This window comes from Agrilus planipennis, unplaced genomic scaffold, assembly GCF_000699045.2.
Source record: "Agrilus planipennis isolate EAB-ADULT unplaced genomic scaffold, Apla_2.0 scaffold115, whole genome shotgun sequence".
NCBI classification, from domain to species: Eukaryota; Metazoa; Arthropoda; class Insecta; order Coleoptera; family Buprestidae; genus Agrilus; species Agrilus planipennis.
Window position 1 is genome coordinate 535,187 of NW_020441010.1, and position 21,867 is coordinate 557,053.

General features: G+C 34.0%; 1 protein-coding gene across 1 annotated transcript; it reads left to right on the plus strand.

The window, feature by feature from the left end:
- Positions 1–4,195: 4,195 nt before the first annotated feature.
- On the plus strand, positions 4,196–19,293 carry LOC108735140 (propionyl-CoA carboxylase alpha chain, mitochondrial-like). The gene is made up of 10 exons (XM_018466974.1): positions 4,196–4,510; positions 4,805–4,996; positions 9,555–9,722; positions 9,781–10,028; positions 11,295–11,492; positions 12,921–13,000; positions 13,498–13,746; positions 16,967–17,606; positions 18,826–19,013; positions 19,163–19,293. The coding sequence occupies exons 1-10, from the start codon at positions 4,445–4,447 to the stop codon at positions 19,276–19,278; spliced, it is 2,145 nt and encodes a 714-aa protein (XP_018322476.1). The 5' UTR covers positions 4,196–4,444; the 3' UTR covers positions 19,279–19,293.
- Positions 19,294–21,867: the final 2,574 nt, after the last annotated feature.

Sequence of the window (21,867 nt, forward strand, 5' to 3'; positions counted from 1 at the left end):
TGTTTAATTTGAAAGATGTCGATAACACGTCGTTGTAACTTTTAATTTTTGAAAGCTGGAAAAATAGATGAAAACGTTAGGGTGGTTCAAAGATTTTTTTTATATTTTTTTCTTTGCTCTTACCCTCTCAAATGTTTCCATATGATGTAAAAAAATCCTCACCAAACATAAGCGCTATAGCTCAGTTCTAAGAGGTTGCTTTTTATTAAAATTTCAAGAAAGTACGCTAATCTCCTCCATTTACCGAAACAAAATGCAACGTGTAATTATACAAAACACTACTAAAGTTCAAACAGACAAAGATACCGGGATAGGGGTTAAGGGATTAGTTTAGTGGTATTATTTGTATACTATACTTCGCACGGGTGCAATGCTGATAGTAAATATACTATAGAATGTCTTTCTATACAACAATCACAGCTTTTTTGTCATCAAACCGGCCAGTACCGCCGCAACCGCTATATTCCTGCATTTTATGTCTGTAATATCTTCGAAAATATTCATTTAAATTACATGCTGTAAAGGGCCATATTGATCTATATTAAATGCACAATGTATTTAAAAGTACTTAATTGGATAAGGATTAATGCTGTATTGCTTAAAATCGCTTTGTAAATAAGCCATTATTTCTCGTAAAAAGTAAAGGATAAAAAATGGTTATTGTGAGTTATCCCTAAGAGATAGACATATACCATCACGGACTTTTTTGTAGACTTTTTTAAGGAGTACAATACTGTAGTATATCATTTTGATCTATCTCGTAGGGTTCAGCCAGCGTTTGCAATGTAAGCGCAAAAAAATGTGTTTATTTACGACATCACATTACAAACCTCTAAAATTATCAGTGTTTCTCTACTATATTATGCATGTATTATACATATAAACCTTCCTCTTGAATTACTCTATTTATTAAAAAAAAAACGCATTAAAATCCGTTGCGTAGTTTTAAAGATCTAAGCATACGTAGGGACAGACAGCGGGGGAAATGCGTTGCATGATTTCGTTACATAGCAACTCGCATGAAACGAACTTACCCTACCGTGCGTAAAGAAGTTTCACTTCAAAAATTTATATTCCCTATAGCGCCGCATGCAATTATGTATTTTTTAAAAACAAGAGGAAAATTTATGTTGTTTAACGACTATCGGCTATATTTTTTATGTGCTCTTTCGTAACCCGCCAAGTCGAAATTGTACCTACATACGTCTCTGCTCAAAACACCACCAACTGTATAAAGATAAATTTGATTCGTCACTTGATATATAATGTTCCTATTACTATTTCTAACCGCATTGATTATGTGACATTTTCGCTGCTTTATTTGCTTTATTTCTTTTAATAAATATTTGTCTGATTGTGAGAGGGATACCGGCGTTTATTTGCTCTACTGGAAGTCATTCATTATTCCCGTTTTTATTTTCATTTGGGTGCACAGTAAGCAGAAAAGGGCAATGCCTGTGCAAAATTGTTGAATAATATAAATCGACGCGTAACGCTATAAAAGTAACAGTAAAGTGTCGTATGACACGTGACCTTAACTACACATTGAATCCGGACACCCGGCTGGAATTAGAGACAGGGGTATCGACCCTTTGTACCCGACCGGCTAAATAACGATAATAATTTTCCTTCTTTCGTGTTTGCTGGCTTCTGTACAGCGTAGCACGTACCTACCGCTTCCTTGATGTCTTCCCACACGCATCGTCACATATATTACCGTAATTCACTGTTTGATTTCGAATTGACAAAAACGTGACCTATTCATCAAATCGGAGGACCGTTCCCACATATTAATTAGGAAGGATTTATTGATTTCAAACGCTTTGATTTTGATGAATCAACTTTTGATTTTAAAACCTCTAACCAATCAACGATTCCTGACCTTTTCAATTTTGTTACAAGGGAAACTGATTTTACGACACTGTACGACACCGCATACACTATCAAAGAAAGAATTGCATCTTTTCACGCTGTTTTCATTATGTAATACCTATCTCCCTTGTCACATTTCAAGTTTGCACACCCTTTTATAAATGGGTTTTAAGATTTTTCTTATGATCAGCCAATCAGCGTCGTAGAAAACAAGAAACCATATTCTGAAAGTGTAATTTGAACAAAAACTTTCTAGCCTAATTATCCCCGCAATAATTATTTTAGTATTGATAACGTAACATGTAAAATATTATATCTGTAAAGAAAAGATGTAAACGTTTGTTTATCTACTGTTCAGCTGTGGGTTCTGTGGAAACAAAAATGTTCCCTTCGCATTTAAGGTTTTTTCCTTGTTATTTAATCTTTTAACACAAAAACCCTTACAACGTATACAATAATAACGTAATGAATAAATAATAAAGCTCATTGTAAAGCGAATTGAATGGTCTATTTTTTCTTGAATTAGCTTGACTTAAATACTAGTCATGACAGGAAATTAACACAAAAAAAAAATTAACTAACTTCCTTGGCGTTTAAGTTTTAATAATTAAACATGAAATGTGCAAAAAAATATTAGTTTTTTTTATATGCAGTAAAAATGACAGTTTTATTATTTTTTGATAGATTTTTTATATCTATTGTGTTTTTTGCTTCACTGCTAATTTCTAATGTCACCAAATCAAATTTTGTAGGCATTTCGTACAATTAATTATTTACTATTTTTTGTATAAAAGTAACTTTTTTTCACATTAACTCCCGAAGTTCCACAAAAAAAGTTCTTTGCAGCATATTTGAATCAGAAGCCGCTGTTAGCATACCTTTCTGACAACTACCTATATTTAATACTTTATCTACTAGTAATAATAATTTTGAAGAGACATTATATAAACTTCTATTTACATCCTTAGGAATGGTCAAGTTATAGTCTAGTCAATTCAATTTTAAGTTGATTTATAATTTAAGTTTCTGTAATCATATAAACATTGCATAGATAAATCGATGTTCAGCAAAAACAACTTTATTACGAAATGTAGAATATGTGAGTTTATTGCAATTTTTAATATTTACTAATTAACAGTGATGTATTAACATACATACAGTTTATGACACATTAATTATGATAATTATTATCTAATAGATTAAAACAAATTAATTAAAAGGAAAATAAATTGTTAAAGATTAATTGTTGGCTTTTGTGCAATCAACAAAATGACGAAATTTGATAAAACGTATATATGAAGTAATTTAGTGAATATTTTGCATTAAAATTGTGTGAACATTAATTACCTAATACGTAGGTATTTTACCATAGATGAATTAAAGTTAAATAAACAAGCAAAGAGAATTTAGCAGGAAAGTTGAATTTTGATGGTTTATCTTATATAGAAACTATGCAACTATTTCTATGTTGGCATCTTTTCTTTTTATGCCCACGGGTACAACACCATTTGGTGAAATTGTATGGAATATACATATATTTTTCAACCACGTGTATCTAAAAATATAATCTGCTTCACTAAGAACTCACTAAACTAACCTTTCAAAATCTTTTAAACAAAGCGTAGCACCTCAAATTAATGAGTGCTGGTGCGTAAAACCAGGAGACTGGGTTTTTGACAGCAGCAACAATTATATCAGAGAACAATTTTTCTTCATTAATTTGAGGTTATCTATAGTGGGAAAAATGAATTCAAAGAATTAATTTACTAATACATTGAATTAACACTACAAAAAATTCAAAATCTCAAAATTTTTGAAATGCATTTGTTGGACATATTACTTTATTATTTATATGAAAATATGACTGAAAATAATTGTAGGTACGATTTTTCTTATACCAATTGTATTTCTCAAAAAATAACGTCACCCTGTGTTTATTGCATATGATAGCATATTCCTATATTCGGTTCTAAATTCACCACTAGTGTACCTATGTTGTATAAGTAGTGCATTCCATTTTGCACACGTTTCGTGATTGTTAGCTAACGACATCTTCAGTGTCTCACCTGCTATAGATGGTTAGGATTGAATTATTGAAATTGTATTCGTGTTTAGAATGAATTAGTACACAAATATCATTTGATGGATTAGATTTAACTATTAATTATACAGAGATATTTCAAAATATCTCCTAATGATCAACTTTTATTTTTATTTACCGTTGACGATATAACGTTCATGTATATTGTCGTTATTTATTTGTACGGCTTTCTGTGTTAAACTAGAAACAGTCTGATAAGAATTTCATAATCCCAAACGTAATGAATATGTTCGTAAACATATGATAACAACATTTGGATTGTCTTTAATAGAACTGCTGCAGTATCTTCATCTTTCTTAAATCGAATAAGTTACGGCTGGTGCTATTAACTTTTTAAAAATTTGAGTCATTTAATTAAACATCGTAGATTACTTTTGAAAATCTTTATCCAAATCCGATAGCAACACCCATTAATTTTTATTGCATTCACTCAGTTATTTTTCATTTTGAAATTGTACAAATACAGTAAATATGACTAGTCTAAATTCTATAGTTTGTGTAGTGCTTCGTGGACAATTTAGGATACATAAGAAAAATGTAAGTGCTTACATATAATCAAAAATATTTTTATCATTAACACATTTCAAACCAATAATTTAAAAGGAATCGCCACATTTACTTGATAAATGATTAATTAAAACAACAATTAACGTTATTTATGTCTGAAGATAGATACTTTATTAATATAAACGAAATAATATTTGTTTTATATTGTTTTTATGACATATATACGTATTTTTAAATAAAATTGTCTTGTAAAATACAGAAATTAAACAATATTGATTTGAAGAATGCTGATTATTTGGTAATAATTTAATATTAAATCTATAGGTGCTTCAATCAGCTTCAACATCTTTTCTACATCGTAGAGGGATATATACAGTTGATGTCGAAAACAAAGATCCAACATTTGATAAAATACTCATAGCCAACAGAGGAGAAATTGCATGCAGGATCATAAGTACAGCAAAAAGGATGGGAATTAAAACTGTAGCTGTTTTTTCCGAAGCTGATATTCATTCGGTAATAAAATGAGTAGTTTTTCTTTAATATGAATTTAATTGGGTAGTTTCTCATCTCGATAATGCTAAAAATCAATTTTTTATTGGAATATCTTTGACCACAATCCATTATTAACGTTTAAGTCACAACTCCAGGTTTTATCTGTCCGAAGTGTTTAATTAGTTGGTTCAAAAAAAATCACAATTATGTTATATTGTTGACACGAAGTTGTTTCAATATACTTATGTATACTCACGCATACCTACTCCTAGTATTAATATAACTATAATACTAAATTGTCGATTTCAACTAGGGTTGCCACCCATATTTTATTATATATCTACTATTGGGATCCGTCAAATGGGAGAAGCCTAAAAACATGGCGCCGATTAGGGAAAATTTATCGTAGTTCCTGTAGTGTACCGTGCAATTTCCAAGTTTTTAAATTACGATAAAATGACAAATATCGACACAATATGTGATTGGGCTGGCACAAAGCCTCGGAAAGGAAATTTCGTTGAAGGTGAGCGAGTTTTTAATGCCAATCACATTATAAAATTCGGAAATAACAAATCCGGAAGCTAGCCTTCAAATTCCGTCAAGTTTACTGCCTACTTTTTACAAACTTCGGATTTAAAAAGTGATTCACGTTATATAATTGGTGAGGTGATTCTGGGTGATTTAAGCAATATCATATCAATGACTTGCACGTGCAAAGCCGATTTAAGAGAACGTTGCAAACACATTATTGCAACTTTGTTGTATTGCAGCAGGTAGGTTCTTAACCTCAAAATACTTATATCGTATCATTAGAATTGTGTTAAATCAATTACACAGGAATAAATAATTTCTCACTTTATAATTTTAGTATGATTCTAGTTTTAAATATTAAGGTTATGGCTGATGGTAAATACTTGCTGAAATATAATCATGTGCATTAAAATGACGTGAACAAATTTTTATTCCGGAATTCACTTCTTTGATACCTACTGCTTTCATCCAAGCTTCTATTAGTTTACTTTTTTCTCTAATTTTCCGAATATATTTTTTACATATATAAAACGGTTAGTTTTTATTGGAAAGTAGTTAATGTAGGTGAAGAGTGAAGATCTATGTCTGAAGTGCTATTGCAGCTTTTCACTGAACATATTAACTTTTTATTTGATTTAACTTTAGAAGAAAACTTCGTCGACTCCATCATCAAAAATTTTTTAACCTTTTTAACGTGTTTTATTATTTTAATAAACAATTTTACAATTTGCGTGCACAGTTCCTATGTAAATTTTTTCCTCATTCGAGTTATAAATTTTGCCACCAGATGGTGTATGCCCATTTGACGGATCCCAATTGTACAGTATTTATGGTAATTATACTCTATACAACAAAAGAACAAAAATGTGCACGAAAATATCATATTTCTCATGACTTGATTGATAGAAAATTTTCTAATGACTTAACATAAATTAACGCTCAACAAGGTTCGGTTAGGTGGTGGGAGGAGGTGAGGTGGGGTTGTAAAAATATGCGGAATGCTTACACAGCCCCCTGTCCATCTCAGCCCCGATGTAATCTTACATGAAATATTTACGGAATAACTAATTTATCGCTAGCGTAGGGTTCGGCAAGGCGATGGGAAGAAGTAAGGGGATGTTGTAAAAATATGCGCAATGTTTAAGAAACCCCCTCCCCCTCTCACCCCCGATCGAATCTTTCATGAAATATTTGCTGGATTACTAATTTATCGATATCTCGCAAATCATTTAAGTAAGATTATGTCAGTGTGAGGAAGTGCGTCGATGAATGTGTGCGTGTAATAAAAAATACGTGGTAGGTTTAACCAATCCCCTTCCCCTTGTACCCTCGATCTTCTCCAAGACTGGGAGGGAGGGGTGGAGGAATTGTTTAAAAGTTGTCAACGGAAATATTTCATGTAAGATTGGATCGAGGTTAAGCAGGGGGTTGTATCAACCTTGTACATAATTTTAACGACCCTTCATCTCCTTGACCTAGCCTTACTTGATTAATTTGCGATTTAATAGAGACGAAAATTTAAATATGCAAAACCTTCATGTAAATATGGGTTTTCTTTATTAAAAAAAATATATAGTCCGATAGACAGTTCTAAAAGTTTTGCAGAATTATCTTCTGCACAAAAATGGCAGCAGGTGTTACATTTAATACGATTGACAATGTTGTATAAATTAATTTCGTGTTTACTGTCGATTCCCATCACGTCAGCAATTACAGAGAGGGTTTTTTCTGTAATGAATAGTATATGGCGAAATAAACAAAAGAAAGCGTTTCTGAATCTGATAAGAAATAAATTACTTATTTACTTCAACCTAAATATAGACTGCAAAGATACTGTTTAGCTGTTTAGCAGTGAAAATTGTTTGTTAAATACTGCTAAATGTTCTAAGAAAAATAATAAAATAAAAAAAATCGTACTTTATTTTGACACAACGTACTTTTTTTTCGACCTTTAATAACCAATATACTTTATTTGTATAAAAAAGGGTGGCAATCCTAGTTATGACCTTCAGTTGCAAATTAACTTTTGGTTTTCGTCTATTCGCTTTTTTATTTTAGTTTTATTTGGCAAATATGTAACTTTATTTTTAATTTGCCACACTCTCTGATCTGTTAATAAAAGCTCCCTTTCACTCGCATTTTATAGTTTATTTACTAAAGAAGAGAAATTACTGTATTATAGATTTGTCGTTCGAAGCAGGCCATCTGAGAATATTGCAGTTGGTGCCCCTAAATGGTGTTTCAATGAAACGTTCTTTGACTCCATAGCTATCTACTTTTTTCACAAGGGGGCGTCAAAGTTGACCAAACTTTCCTTAAATTTTTAAAATATAAGATTCGATTGTGACTAATTCGAATTTGCTGAATTATTTCAATAATTTCAAAAAACGTGAATTTTTGCGACCTTTAATTTATTTCAAGTGCTATTAGAAAATTTCCTTTATCTTAGACAATCAGGCAAAAAAATAAACTAAAAACTAATTGTTAAGTAATGAATATGGGAATATAACATCATTAGCTTAAATAGAATTATAATTCGGACTGAAGAACTGTGGTCTGAATGAATTGCTACGTCCAGACGTTTCATCGGAAATATCTTTAGTCCAGGCGAAGATTAAACCTCCAAGTCTCCACAGCGACCGATTACATAAAAAAATCTTTAGATATTCTGCAACTCTGCTACCGCTTTTATTTCATATAGGTACGCAATATACTATTCTTCTTTGCAGTACAATTCTCATTTTTAGTTAGAAAAATTGTGTATTTATATGGCAAACTGAAGAATGTTATATTTAATTTAGAGGCATTTTGTTGTGCAGTTATTCAACGTACGCTTCCCGTTAGAAAAAGGCATTTTAAATCTCGTTGGCAGGAAGCTTTTTCTTTTTCTCGAAGCCGAGCTCTTTTTTGTTAAACACGAAGGAACGGTTGAAAACAATGCTTCCAAGAGCCGTGAATTTGTTTTCAGCAGGAAGTCAACAGTTTTTGTTCCAAAAAGACTCCGCTTTCTTGCGCTAAAAGGATTTCTTTTTCAATAACAAATGTTTGCGTTTGTATGGAAACGTTCCTTACATTTTTACAGGCTTTTGGATGCCGTTCTTATGTATAAATAAAGAAACGCAATTGGATTGCAAAAAAGAACTACATTGCTAGAATTTTCAACACGTTTTAGGTACGATCTGTATTTTGTTCTAATGTCTCAAGCGAAGCCGGTGATTTTGTTCTGATGACCATGTCGAACACTAAAAAAAGACTTGGGTGTTTCATTCCCATCATCCAGTAATACTGATCTGCGAACAGTCGCTCCGGACTAGGGCGGAAGACCCTCTTCAGCCTCTTTTCAGGAATCGTGGGAATGGGTGGATGGTGGTTCGGGTGAGAAAGATGAGACGGACGAAATGAAGACAGAAGAGAATGAAAGATTATCTGTGGAATATTACTGCCTCAGCATTTGCCTAAGTGATCCAAGGAAACCACAGAAAAACTTTGACCAAGGCAGATGACGGACACGGAATCGAACCGACGTCCTCCCGAATGCTAAGCAATGGTCTAAACCTCTAGGCCATGCCGCTCGGTAACGCTCAAGAGATTCTGAGATACTGACAACGTTCCTTTGTCTGTTTACGATACATTTATTTACAACTTTTAAACATCATTAAAATTTTTGTAACTCTAGCTTCAAATCGACAATATATCACTGAACATATATTTAATATCGAAAGAATCATTACCTCTATCGCCGCAATTATCGTTGCTATAAACAATTGACACCACATTCACTTTTCACTGCACTTCATACTTGACGAAAACATGTCCACGCGGACGCATCGCTCACTCAAGTAGGAGAGAGACAGATGTCGAACGCTGCCGAACGCGGAGGCCTATTGTGCCTCTTTGTCGCTCGTTCCGCGCTCTCGCTTGCACTTCAAGCCTTAAATGGAACGCCTCAGACCGAGGTAACACCGCATGAGTCATATTTTTTCGTGCGTGCATCCATCGAATTATAAGACGTTGTCACGTCAAAAAGAATACTGTAGTCTTTTTACAGAAACATGTTAAAATGGCAGACGAGTCAATCTTCATAGGCCCTGCGCCTGCTAAGGACTCCTACTTGGACGTTGCCAAAATAATAGATGCCGTGAGAAAATCTGGTGCTCAAGCAGTGCATCCTGGTTACGGGTTTCTATCCGAAAATTCATCTTTTGTTCAACTATTGGTAGGTCGCATGCTATATTTACTCGGCTAATTATTCTGGAATGCTCTAAGGATTTCAGGAGGGCGAGAACATAACCTTCGTAGGTCCATCCGCTGAAGCAATAAATGGAATGGGAGATAAATTAGAGTCGAAGAGGTTAGCGATGGCTGCCGGAGTGAATACCATCCCTGGATTTGATGGGATTATAAAAGATGCCGAGCATTGTGTTGAGATATCCAAATCTATAGGGTATCCTGTGATGATCAAAGCTTCCGCGGGTGGAGGCGGGAAGGGAATGAGGCTTGCCAGAAATGATGACGAAGCCAGGTATTAAACTAAAATTTTTGAAAACATTTAGAACAATTAGCTAAACTTCTCATGCGTCAAAAATGTTAACTAGAATTGTACAGAAGAAGATGGAAAAAAACGCGGAAAAACTATTAGGGGTAGATCAATTTGGGTTTAGAAGAAATAGAGGAACGCGAGAGGCCATTCTAGCTTTACGGGTAACAACAGAGAAACCGATATAGAAAGGAAAGAGTGCGTACATAGGATTTGTAGATTTAGAAAAGGCCTTTGACAATGTTAAATGGGACAAGATGTTAAATATACTTAAAAATGTAGGGATGAGTTACAGAGATAGAAGAGACTAGTTTGTATTGTATAAAGAGCAACAGACAGTTATAGAGCTGGGTCTGCAACGTAGAGAAGTAGATATTAGGAAGGGAGTCAGACAGGAATCCACACTGTTACCTCTACTTTCTAATCTATACATCGAAGACGCAATCAACATCATTAAAGGCAGTGCAACTGTAGGGATAGATATACAGGAGCAAAAGATTAGTATGCTTAGATTTGCAGATAATATAGCAGTATTAGCATCTAGCAAGGGGAAGTTAAAGATAGCTTTAAATAAAATGGAAGCGGGATTGATAAAACAGTATTGTATGACAATAAATAATAGTAATAATGAAGCTATACGGGTGCGAAACATGGACGGTGGGCGGGGCGGGAAAGAAAAAATTAGAAGTGTTCGAAATGTGGTGTTACAGGCGAATAATGAGGATACCGTGGATATAGAAAAGGTCAGAAATGAAGAGGTATTAGAAACAATAAGAGAACAGAGGACTCTATGGAAGTCACTAGGAAATAGGCGCGATAGATTGGTAAGACACCTTCTCAGGCATGAAGGTCTATTAGAGGCAGAAACAAGAGTTAGGAGGAGTAGAGGTAGACCTACATTAGATTACTGTTCACAAATAGTTAGGGATGTAGGGTATTCTAGTTTTAGGAAAATGCAAATATTAGCTCAGGATAGGAAAGAATGAATGTGCGTGTCAAACCAGTCTTAGGACTGACGACCTTATGATGATGATATTGTCTCTATTTCTTCCGTTTGTTTTATGAATGTATGAAATGTTGTATCAACCTAATATATACATGAAATGAAAACCAAACAATTTTCTAGTTCGCCAATGTTGTTGCCTCATGACACGGAATTTTTAGATGTAGAAGCACAAGTGTGTGATGTAAACGTGTGTTGAAATCCGCAGAGAAGAGATATATTGCTTGCACTTTACTTTTTGTTTTTAGAGAGGGTTTCCGATTGTCAACGCAAGAAGCGCTGTCTAGTTTCGGTGACAGTCGAATGCTGGTGGAGAAATTCATCGATAATCCTCGGCATATAGAAATACAAGTGTTGGGAGACAAATACGGCAATGCTATTTATTTGTACGAACGAGAATGTAGCATACAGAGGAGGAATCAAAAAGTTATAGAGGAGGCACCCAGGTAAGAAAAAGAGCATAGTCATGTTGTAGGTGTCTACTAAAAAGGTATTTCTTGATGCACTCATAATGAAATATATTACAGTAATTAATCGTAAGAGAAAAATAAGAAACAAATTACAAACTAATGATTCAATGAATTTAGTTAAGGAAACTGGACATAAATTCCAACTGGTCGACATTTTATTTTTTATGTATTTAAACAATATTATAAACATGTCAGATGTAGTTTTATAAGGGGATGTTAAAAATGTCGTGGATAGAATGAGGAGGCATTAGAAAGAGTAGAAGAACAGAGGGCATTATGAAAATCAATAAGAAAGAGGCTAGATAGGTTAGTAAGACACCTCAAACGTAAAGAGATCGTTAAAGAGACACTAAAAGCAGAAGCAGGAGTTAACAGTGGTTGCGGTAGACTTAAACTTAGATTGCTGTTCATAAATAAGAAGAGAAATGCGAAGACTGACTCAAGATAGAGAGGAATGGGGGTGCATGTCCAACCAATCTTCGGGCTGAAGACAATATTATAATAATGATAAAAATTACAAAAGTACCTAATCCTGTAGAAGTAACTGATTATTATAAAATTCAAAACTTCGTCTTGCGTGAAACAAATTGGTCTGTGAACAACATCCTATGAGAAAAAATAGGCCATGCAGCACTCTTCTTTCGAAAGAAATCCAGACGCAGCTAAAAATCAATTTCAAGTAAGGCTTGCACTTGCTGCAAATGATAGAGATGCAGCAACTATTCCTTTAAAATTTGCCACACTGGCACATTAGAGGGACTAACGTTTCCTACTATTTCGCGTATAGGTATTGTTTTGGAGACTATCTTTATTAAAATCAAGAATTTCGTCCGTACAGCAGCGATACGGATCAAACCTGTAAATAAGTATCATGTCACATTATTGTAACAACAACTGTTCTACAGTAATATACTGACCTACTCCATTAATCAATGTTGTATTGCAGAATCGGTTTATTGAACTGCACATTGATTGCTTCATGCATGGTTTAAACATTAAAAGAATAAATGGCTACTATAGGTTGGATTTTAACATAAACAGCCTGAATCACCCTTAATTTAATGTAAGAAATAAACAATACATGAGCAAAAAAATACAAAACAAATACTACACCAGCTGATTGAGTGCGGCGTTATAAGTAGTATTTCTTTACCAATGTACTTTCAACTACGTTTTACTTGAAAATAGTGAACTTTCGGACAAACATTTACTAAATCTTTTTATTTTATTGTGCCCTATCACCTCCTATATGCTCCGCACTTATTTTTGTTACATCCTGTAGATATGCATATTAAGATTTCTTAAATATCTACCGAGACCCAATGTCACAATTTAACTTTACTAAAATTGAGATTACCTAAGATCATTAGAGGGACTAATATAAAACAAATTTGTGTGTTACAGTACCTTTTTGGACCAAGAAACAAGAAGATTGATGGGCGAACAAGCTGTAGCTTTATGTAAAAAGCTAGGGTATTCTTCAGGTAAATATTACAGTAAAATCTGCAAAATTGTCCAGGACAGCTCAAATTGTATTCGCAAGACTAGAATTTCGTTATTTATTATTCGTTCGCTTTAATGAAGTTCGAATAAGGCATAACAACAGTCTACAATAAAGGGGTTGCTCAACGAGCATAAAGGGTAAAAGAGAACGATTTAAAACGGTTAACAAGCATTTTCTACATATGGAACAAGTCCTTTTCAATTCTCAAGACGAAGTTATTTTTAGATTAAAGTATTTCCCCGCTTGCTTTGGTTAAGCAGACTGAACATCTATATTTTAATAATGCATTACAAAGAAAACCCTCTTCTTAAAGCGAATTTTCTTTTGTTGGTTTTAAAGTATTTTGCCGGTTTAATTTTACCATTTTTGTAATACAAATATCTATAAATATATACATGAGTTACAGACAATATTTTGTTCATAAAAAGTCAAACTGAATGGGAATTTTATTTGTTAAATGATTATTTTCTTTTACAGCTGGTACAGTGGAATTTTTAGTCGACAGTAATCGAAAATTTTATTTCTTGGAGATGAACACCAGACTGCAAGTTGAACATCCAATTACAGAAAGTATTACAGGTGTCGATCTTGTTCAACAAATGCTAAAAGTTGCTAAAGGGCATCCGTTAAATATAAAACAACATGATATTAAAATTAACGGTTGGGCACTAGAAAGCAGAGTATACGCTGAAGACCCGTACAAAAATTTTGGTTTACCCAGCATTGGTGAGTTATTAGCAGTTTCTAGTCATCATCATCATCAACATAAGGTCGTCAGTCCTAAGACTGGTTGGACACCACCTCCACTCTTTCCTGTCTTACGCTAATCTTCGCATTTCCCTAAAGCTAGAACAACCCATATCCTTAACTATTTGCGAACACTAATCTAATCTAGGTCTACCTCTACCCATCCTAACTTCCATTTCTGCCTCTAATGTCTCTGACTAGACGTTCATGCCTGAGAAGGTGTCGTACTAACCTATCTCGTCTATTTCTTATCGACTTCCATAGAGTCTCTCACTCTTTCTAATACCTCATCATTTCTAACCTTCTCTATCCGGTATCTTCATCATTCGCGTGTAACACCACATTTCAAACGCTTCTAACCTTTTCTTTTCCGCCACGCTCATTGTCCATGTTTTGCACCCGTACGGCGTCGTGCTCCAAACATATACCTTTAACAACCTTTTTGAATGTCTTAATTAACCGTTCGCGAGCATAAATCTTTATAATATTCGAATTTTACGCGACGAAATGAGCCTAATTCGATGACTTGTAAATTGTATCTATTTATTAGTAACATATCCCATAGAAAGCACTTTAAATTTTGATGTTTGTATTGCATCATGTCAATATCGTGAATCATTAAATTGATATAAAATAAAAACCGTTGAAGGAAACAGGTAATAATGCTGCACTGATTTCCCTAATACATGTGCATTTGTATTTTTTATATTAACCAATTGACAAACTTGTTGGCTTTTGTGTTTTTTTGTTGTATTTTTGACTAACTATCTAAACTGTCTTTTGGAACAGCGATTGTAAATAATTCGGCCGATTTAATGGTAAATTCAGTTAAAATGATTTCGTAACCCTCAAAAATAAATGTTAAATTCGGCTGCATTATGATCAGGTAGATGCAAAAAATTAAAACAATATTTCAAGTGGCAGACACGAATGATTAGAATGTTGTTACATATTCTCTTATAATGTGAGTATACATATACAATAGGTAACAACCCTTTACGGTAGGAGTAAGAGCTCTCTTAATTATTTAATCTTCTGCTGACATGACATTACTATTGGATAATGTTTTAAAATGTATAAACAAAATTAGTGCTGACTACATGTTAATATACACGTATGATAATTGCATTATCATTAATTGTGATTTAATATTCCTTTTATTTCAATAACTAATACTTAAAGTAATATATGTACAGAAGGTAAATGATCTCTCCAATAAACATATTAAAGCATTTTTTCCGGCTGAACTTACTCGATTTTCCACAGATTTGAACCTAGCGGCCGAATCAATGAATTCTTCTAATAACAGCAACGAAAAATTATACTTATTATTGGAATGTTAATACTATTGGGTTAGATATATTAGGAAATTAACAGAAAAAAATAGTTTTTTTCTAGATAAAGTATACGGCCTTTTTGTTTATATTTGGCCTTATTGTGTAAGAATTGTGTTAAATCTGAAAACATTAACGTTACGATATAATTTATATTCTCATTTTTATAACGGAAAAGGTCGTAACCGTAAAAGTAAACAGTAAGTGGAACTTGAGTCTTCAACAGAGTGCGTAAAGTAGGTATATATACGGTGATTTTTATGTGCTATTATTTTGTTTTCCAATTTTTAGACTTGTTAGTTCAGCACTTTCGAAAATTGTCGGAACAAACGATCCAATAAAAATTTACGACCTCTTTGAGGTCCGTCGTTTTGGAAGTGACTTAACTCGCGGATTATATATTTTGTAAATACTACCTCGTAACTAAAATAAAACTTTAAGAAACGTCACAAATGAAATACGACCTTTCTAATGTCCGAAAATACATCCATACAATAATTTTATTTGTACCATTGTCGTACAAAATCTTCGCTGTTACGCTTTTAAGAATCAGAATGAAAATAAATAATCCAAATAGTGAATTTTATTAAACATATTAAGAATACAAATATCATATCGTACCCCGATAATAGAGCTGCCACAAGGGTCGTGATGTCATAAATCTATCGATCTTGTATTGTCTTGAAAACCAAGGAAATATCAAAAATGAGATGCTCGTAANGGCTAAGGCCGGCCCTGTCTCTACAAAACGGTAAATGATTATAATAATCAAAGGACTCCTTTACGAGTAAACAGGAGATTTCGTAGAAGAGGTGACTTCGCTGTTACGCTTTTAAGAATCAGAATGAAAATAAATAATCCAAATAGTGAATTTTATTAAACATATTAAGAATACAAATATCATATCGTACCCCGATAATAGAGCTGCCACAAGGGTCGTGATGTCATAAATCTATCGATCTTGTATTGTCTTGAAAACCAAGGAAATATCAAAAATGAGATGCTCGTAAGAGATTAATATCAAGATCAAGATGAACAAATCGAGAACTTTTCTTGTAAGGACCGATGGTCCAATATCATGTAAAATATACGTTACGGGAAATGTATGAAATCTAGGAATTGTATACAATTCCTAGGAAAAGTATACAATTCCGAGACTATTTAGGAAATCTATAACATATTGTTTCAAAGATTTTTTTAGCTAATACACACACATCCTAGGAAATGTTTACAATAACGAATTACACACATTTCCGTTAACATGTACACTATGTCTGATCAATACTTCAGAAAAATCGAGGGAGAAAAAGGTACGCAAAAAAGAAGTGAAATGAGCCATCTCGCACCACTTAGTGATATACATAAACATGAGGGTAATGACCTAACCGAAAGCCTTACTCGCTCCGGCAATGAGGACGATAAAGATATTCGCGTGATGGCGTAGTGCATTCCCATTGCACCGTTGGTTTTTGTTTGATATTTTTACACTCAATTTATTTTTGTATTTTGTGGTAATACTTTGCCAATTGAACGCTAACTAGTGCAGATTATTACTAATGATTACGTACAACTGACTTGTCTACATATCAGCTGTTACAAAGGTCGCGAATAGGTATGTGTGTTTCGTCAGTTGACGCTTACGATAACGAAAGGCGATAAGATAACGCAGCTGCCAAACTGGCAACTATTCTCAATCATTCTATATATCTATAGTGCCTCCAGATGTAACCCTTTCAATATTCCGAAATACTGATCAGATTGTATAAAAATAAATAAACACTTGCAATGATATTATGTCCTTTAATTTGTGTTTTAAAAACAAATTAATTTATTCTGTTTGGTAAGGTGAGTTTTATCATTTTCAGGTAGATTGTATAAATATATAGAGCCAGCCCATCTGCCAGGTGTTCGTTGTGATAGTGGAATCGAAGAGGGTAGCGAAATCAGCCTATATTATGATCCGATGATTTGCAAACTGATAACCTACGGCAAGGATCGTGATGAAGCTATAAAAAGGAATATAAACGCGTTAGATTCCTACGTCATACGTGGCGTTATTCACAATATTCCTTTGCTCCGCGACATCCTTACCGAAAATAGGTTCGTCAAAGGCGACATAAGCACCAACTACCTGCCCCAGGTTTACCCCGAGGGCTTTAAGGGAAGAACACTTAACGAAAGAGATACGGAAAAGCTCGTCGCTATAGCATCCGCGCTGTACATTACACAACAGTTGAGGAACAGAATGTTTTTAAACGTACCAATAATGAAAAAACACGATAAAATGTTCGATACGTGCGAACTGCTCGTCTCATTTCTTGAAAAAAATATTTCTGTTGTTGTTAAGAGAAGAGAAAATAAATTCTTTGTGGAAATTGGTGGAAAGGAGTTAAAACTAGAAGGCGATCTTAATCTGGCCAAACCGATTTTATCTACCATTATTAATGACGAAGAAATGCTGATACAATTGGCTTCCAAAGATTCTGTAGGAAATTTTGAATTCATGTAAGCAACTATTGTAAATTAATAATTTGGTTATACTTCGTTTAGTTTCTGTAGCGATGTGACCTTCAGCTTGACCGGCGCAAAATAGAAAAGAACAGCACTAGGCCAGAAAAGAAAGGAGACAACTCTCGATCAAACTCTTAACCGGTGAGGACTGTATAATCTGTACAGTACTGCACGGAAAAATTGACCATTATATCCACTACAATTGCATTGCTCAAATGTGCTGTTACTGGTACCAATTACTACCGAAAATATTAACGAGATTTTATTTATATTTGAAGATATATTAAAGGCTTTAACGCTTGTTTTCGTCTCGCACTACTATTCATGATTGAACAAAACTTTTGGCAGGTACTGTATGAAACAGAGTCGAGGGTATAATGAGCTTTTTTCTCCCTACCTACGATCTTGCCAACGCTCATCCAAGACATTAAAAGGGGCACATCGCTAGAGAAAGTAAATGAAGTATAACACTGTGACCTTAAAGGATCTTCAGGAGTTATTTGTATAAATGAAATGCAAAATTAGCATTCGCAATTTTTACATGAGGAACTTCTGAAGATGCTTAGGTATCATATGACAGATAATGGTTCTTCAAAACAATACCTAATATATGGGTACTAAACGGGTCCCAAACTGCTTAAGACTATCAACATATATATAGACATACGTCAACTAACTTCAAGAAAAGTGTCCTCAAATATTTTGTATTTTCTGATACCGTTATTATCCAATTGAATTCTGGGCACCTATTTATAGATACAGCCGTTGAACATTTCTGATTATTTCCAAAATTTGTTAAGTTTTAATTGTGTTTTATTCAGTAATTTTACTTTTGCAAAGTGTGTTTAATTCCACCAAAAAACCTAAAACTTCTCGTAGGTTCTCTGTTCGCGTTGTATTATTCGCTGTATGATTTATTATCACAGCTTTCACGGGTGTGGCTGTATTGATCGTCACATGCGGTGTTCGTTCTTAACAACTTTTATTCTAAGTATGATAACTCATGCCACTCTTCTTAATTAAATTGAAAAAAGTGAACAGTAATTATAACAAGCATTCCATCAAGTTTAAAAGTTCCTTTAATAAACTATTTTAAAGATTTTCGACATCGTAATTCTAGGCATCTGCCTCCCTCCAAATTGTTTGAATGGATATAATGTAAAAAAAGTGTTCTTTGTATTGGTAAAGTGCGTCAAAAGTTTTTCCCTTCCAGATATGCAGGTACGTCGTATAAAATTCGAGTGTTTACAAAATTGGTTGGGGACATGTTGCACCTGATGCCTCAGAAGCTCCAGCTGGATGCGTCAAAATTAATTAAATCCCCAATGCCGGGTCTTGTCAAAACCATTTCCTGCAAAGTTGGTGATTTTGTGACAGAAGGTCAAGAATTATGCGTCATTGGTAAGCCGAACTGAGAATTAATTTATCAACTCTATAAGCTTCCTAGCTTCAAAATACAAACAAGTTAAGCTTTATTTGTTATAATATACGGGGTGTATAAGTAAATACAAAATTTATTACTGAAAGTATTTTGAATTTTTCTTTTTCAGAGGCTATGAAAATGCAGAATTCAATAACAACTACCAGACAGGGAAAGGTGAAAGGTGTATTTATCAAGGAAAAGGACACAGTGTCTGATGACGATGTATTAGTCGAACTGGAATAAAACATATTTTTTAGATTTTGTGGTTTCTTTCTAATTCGTCAATTTTCTTTTTTCTTTCTCGTTATAAAATAACGCGCTAATTTTTAAGGTTAGACGTTTTTCGAAAAGATTCTTAAATTTATTACAAAATTGTCATAAACAGGTGTAGGTAATACATCATCATCATTAGGTCGTCAGTCCTAAGACTGGTTGGACACGCACCTCCACTCTCCTATCCTGCGCTAATCTTCGCATTTCCCTAAAGCTAGAGCAACCCATATCCTTAACTATTTGCGAACAGTAATCTACCTCTACCCGTCCTAACTCCTGTTTCTGCCTCTAATATGTTTCTGACAAAACCTTCATGCCTGAAAAGATGTCCTACCAACCTATCTCGCCGATTTCTTATTGACTTCCACAGAGCCTTCTGTTCTCTTACTCTTTCTAATACCTCATCATTTCTAACCTTCTCTATCCACGGTATCTGCGCTATCCTCTGCTTTATATCCCTATTACTCCTTCCGTCCTGACTTATCTGACTTCCTAGATACCTAAAAAATCGGCCACTTCAAATTCTTCGTCTCGTATCTTTATAATCGCTCTTTCCCTACTTTTCCTTCCCTTGCATACCAGTATTTTTGTTTTACTTAAGGTAATACTTATAGCTTTTAAAAAATCTGTGGAAACTTTTGTTTTCGAATTTAATTGATAAGATCGAATCAAAAATAAAATTATAAATTGTTGTCTTATTAATACGTGATCGGTTTTATTGATTATGAATATATGGCGCCATGCACAACACGGAAGGGCTGAGAGTTGAACATTTTTTACCCAATATAAATGACCTTTAATCCCTTCAAATTGAATTTCTCTTCGAGTACATATTGGAAGCAGGAGTACGGACTTATTAAAATTGACGGTATCGAAGCCATTTCGCAATAAGCAAAGAGGCAAAGATCGGCGATGCGTAATACCGGATTTTCAGAAATATTAGAAAGGCACAGGTCAACGGCGGATTAAAATGTCTGAGCCCCTGTGGGGTCGGTAATCCTATTTAACACACCCGCAGTCTGCTTCGAGGATGCCAGATAATGTTACCAATATATGTTTAGTTTGTAATCATCATGTAAGTATAAATTCGCAAAATTCCCCTCGTACGAGTATCCTACTGCAACCTACTTACAAATAAAATTCAATCGTATATCTGTAATACCCAAATAACTCGCTATTTATTAAATTCGTATTGTTTTAAAACAAACTCAACAACTAAATCTGAATGTTGGTAAAATGGAAATAAGTACACCCTAAACCTAAATTGCCAGAGTCCGCCACTTTATGATGGTTTAAAACCTATTCTTATAGATGGATAGTGATGTGTGTGGCCATTTGAAATTGAACAAAATAAATTCTAGCTACGCCACTGGACAATTACATCTATTACTCCTTGTTCCTTTGTACCTGCGTCTAGCCCAAATAATAAGTTGTTATAACATGGTAATCACTTCTGGTCTTCGCAAGCCTTATGGATAATCCTCCACTGAACATACCTCTATTATATAATGAGTTTGTATATTACTATTTCACGTCTTAATTACTCAACCGATCATTATCAAATTTTCTACACACATTAACAGGTATACAGAAAAGGACATAGGGTACCTTCTTTTCAGAAAAAAGATGGTGTTCCCGAGGGATAGAAAAATTAGTTTTATGTGGTCGACGATGATCTTTGACACGTATTTAGGACATTAAAGCGGGCTGAGCCGCGGGCAACGTCCATACTAATTTATATCGAGTTTTGTTAAAGGTGTATGTTTGGAATGCGGCGTTGTACGGGTGCGAAACATGGACAGTGGTCGCGGCGGAAAAGAGAAGGTTAGAAGCGTTCGAAATGTGGTGTTACCGCCAAATGATGAGGATACCCTGGATAGGGAAGGTTAGAAATGAAGAGGTATTAGAAAGAGTAGGAGAACAGAGGACTCTATGGAAGTCAATAAGAAATAGGTGAGATAGGTTGGTAGGACACCTCCTCAGGCATGAAGGTCTAGTCAGAGAAATATGTGAGGCAGAAACGGGAGTTAGGAGGGGTGGAGGTAGACCTAGATTAGATTACTGTTCGCAAATAGTTAAGGATGTGGGTTGTTCTAGTTGTAGGGAAATGCGAAGATAAGCTTAGGGTAGGAAACAGTGGAGGTGCGTGTCCAACCAGTCTTAGGACTGACAATCTTATGATGATGACTGATATGCGTCGCTTTTTTTTATTTATGTTTAAAATATTTGATTATTTAAATTATGCTAATTATAAGACATCAGATGGTACAATTCTGGGTTAGATGGGATCAAGTCGAGTCAGATTAGATTTTGTAAAATATTTAGATTGCATTGAAAAGGTCTTTCTGTGTCAAAGTTCTGGTTGATAGCTTGCATGTAGCTCATCACAAGACTTCATTGAAATGGAACTCTTAAAATTGTCTGGAAATACCCAAGAAGCTAAAAGAAATTCATTTTAAGTCTAAATGACGAATTCTCCCTTGTTAAAATCGTCGTTTCCTACCTTCATCTATCGCAACTGGTCATATGAAGAGAACGTCTTCAAAAAAAAAAAAAAAA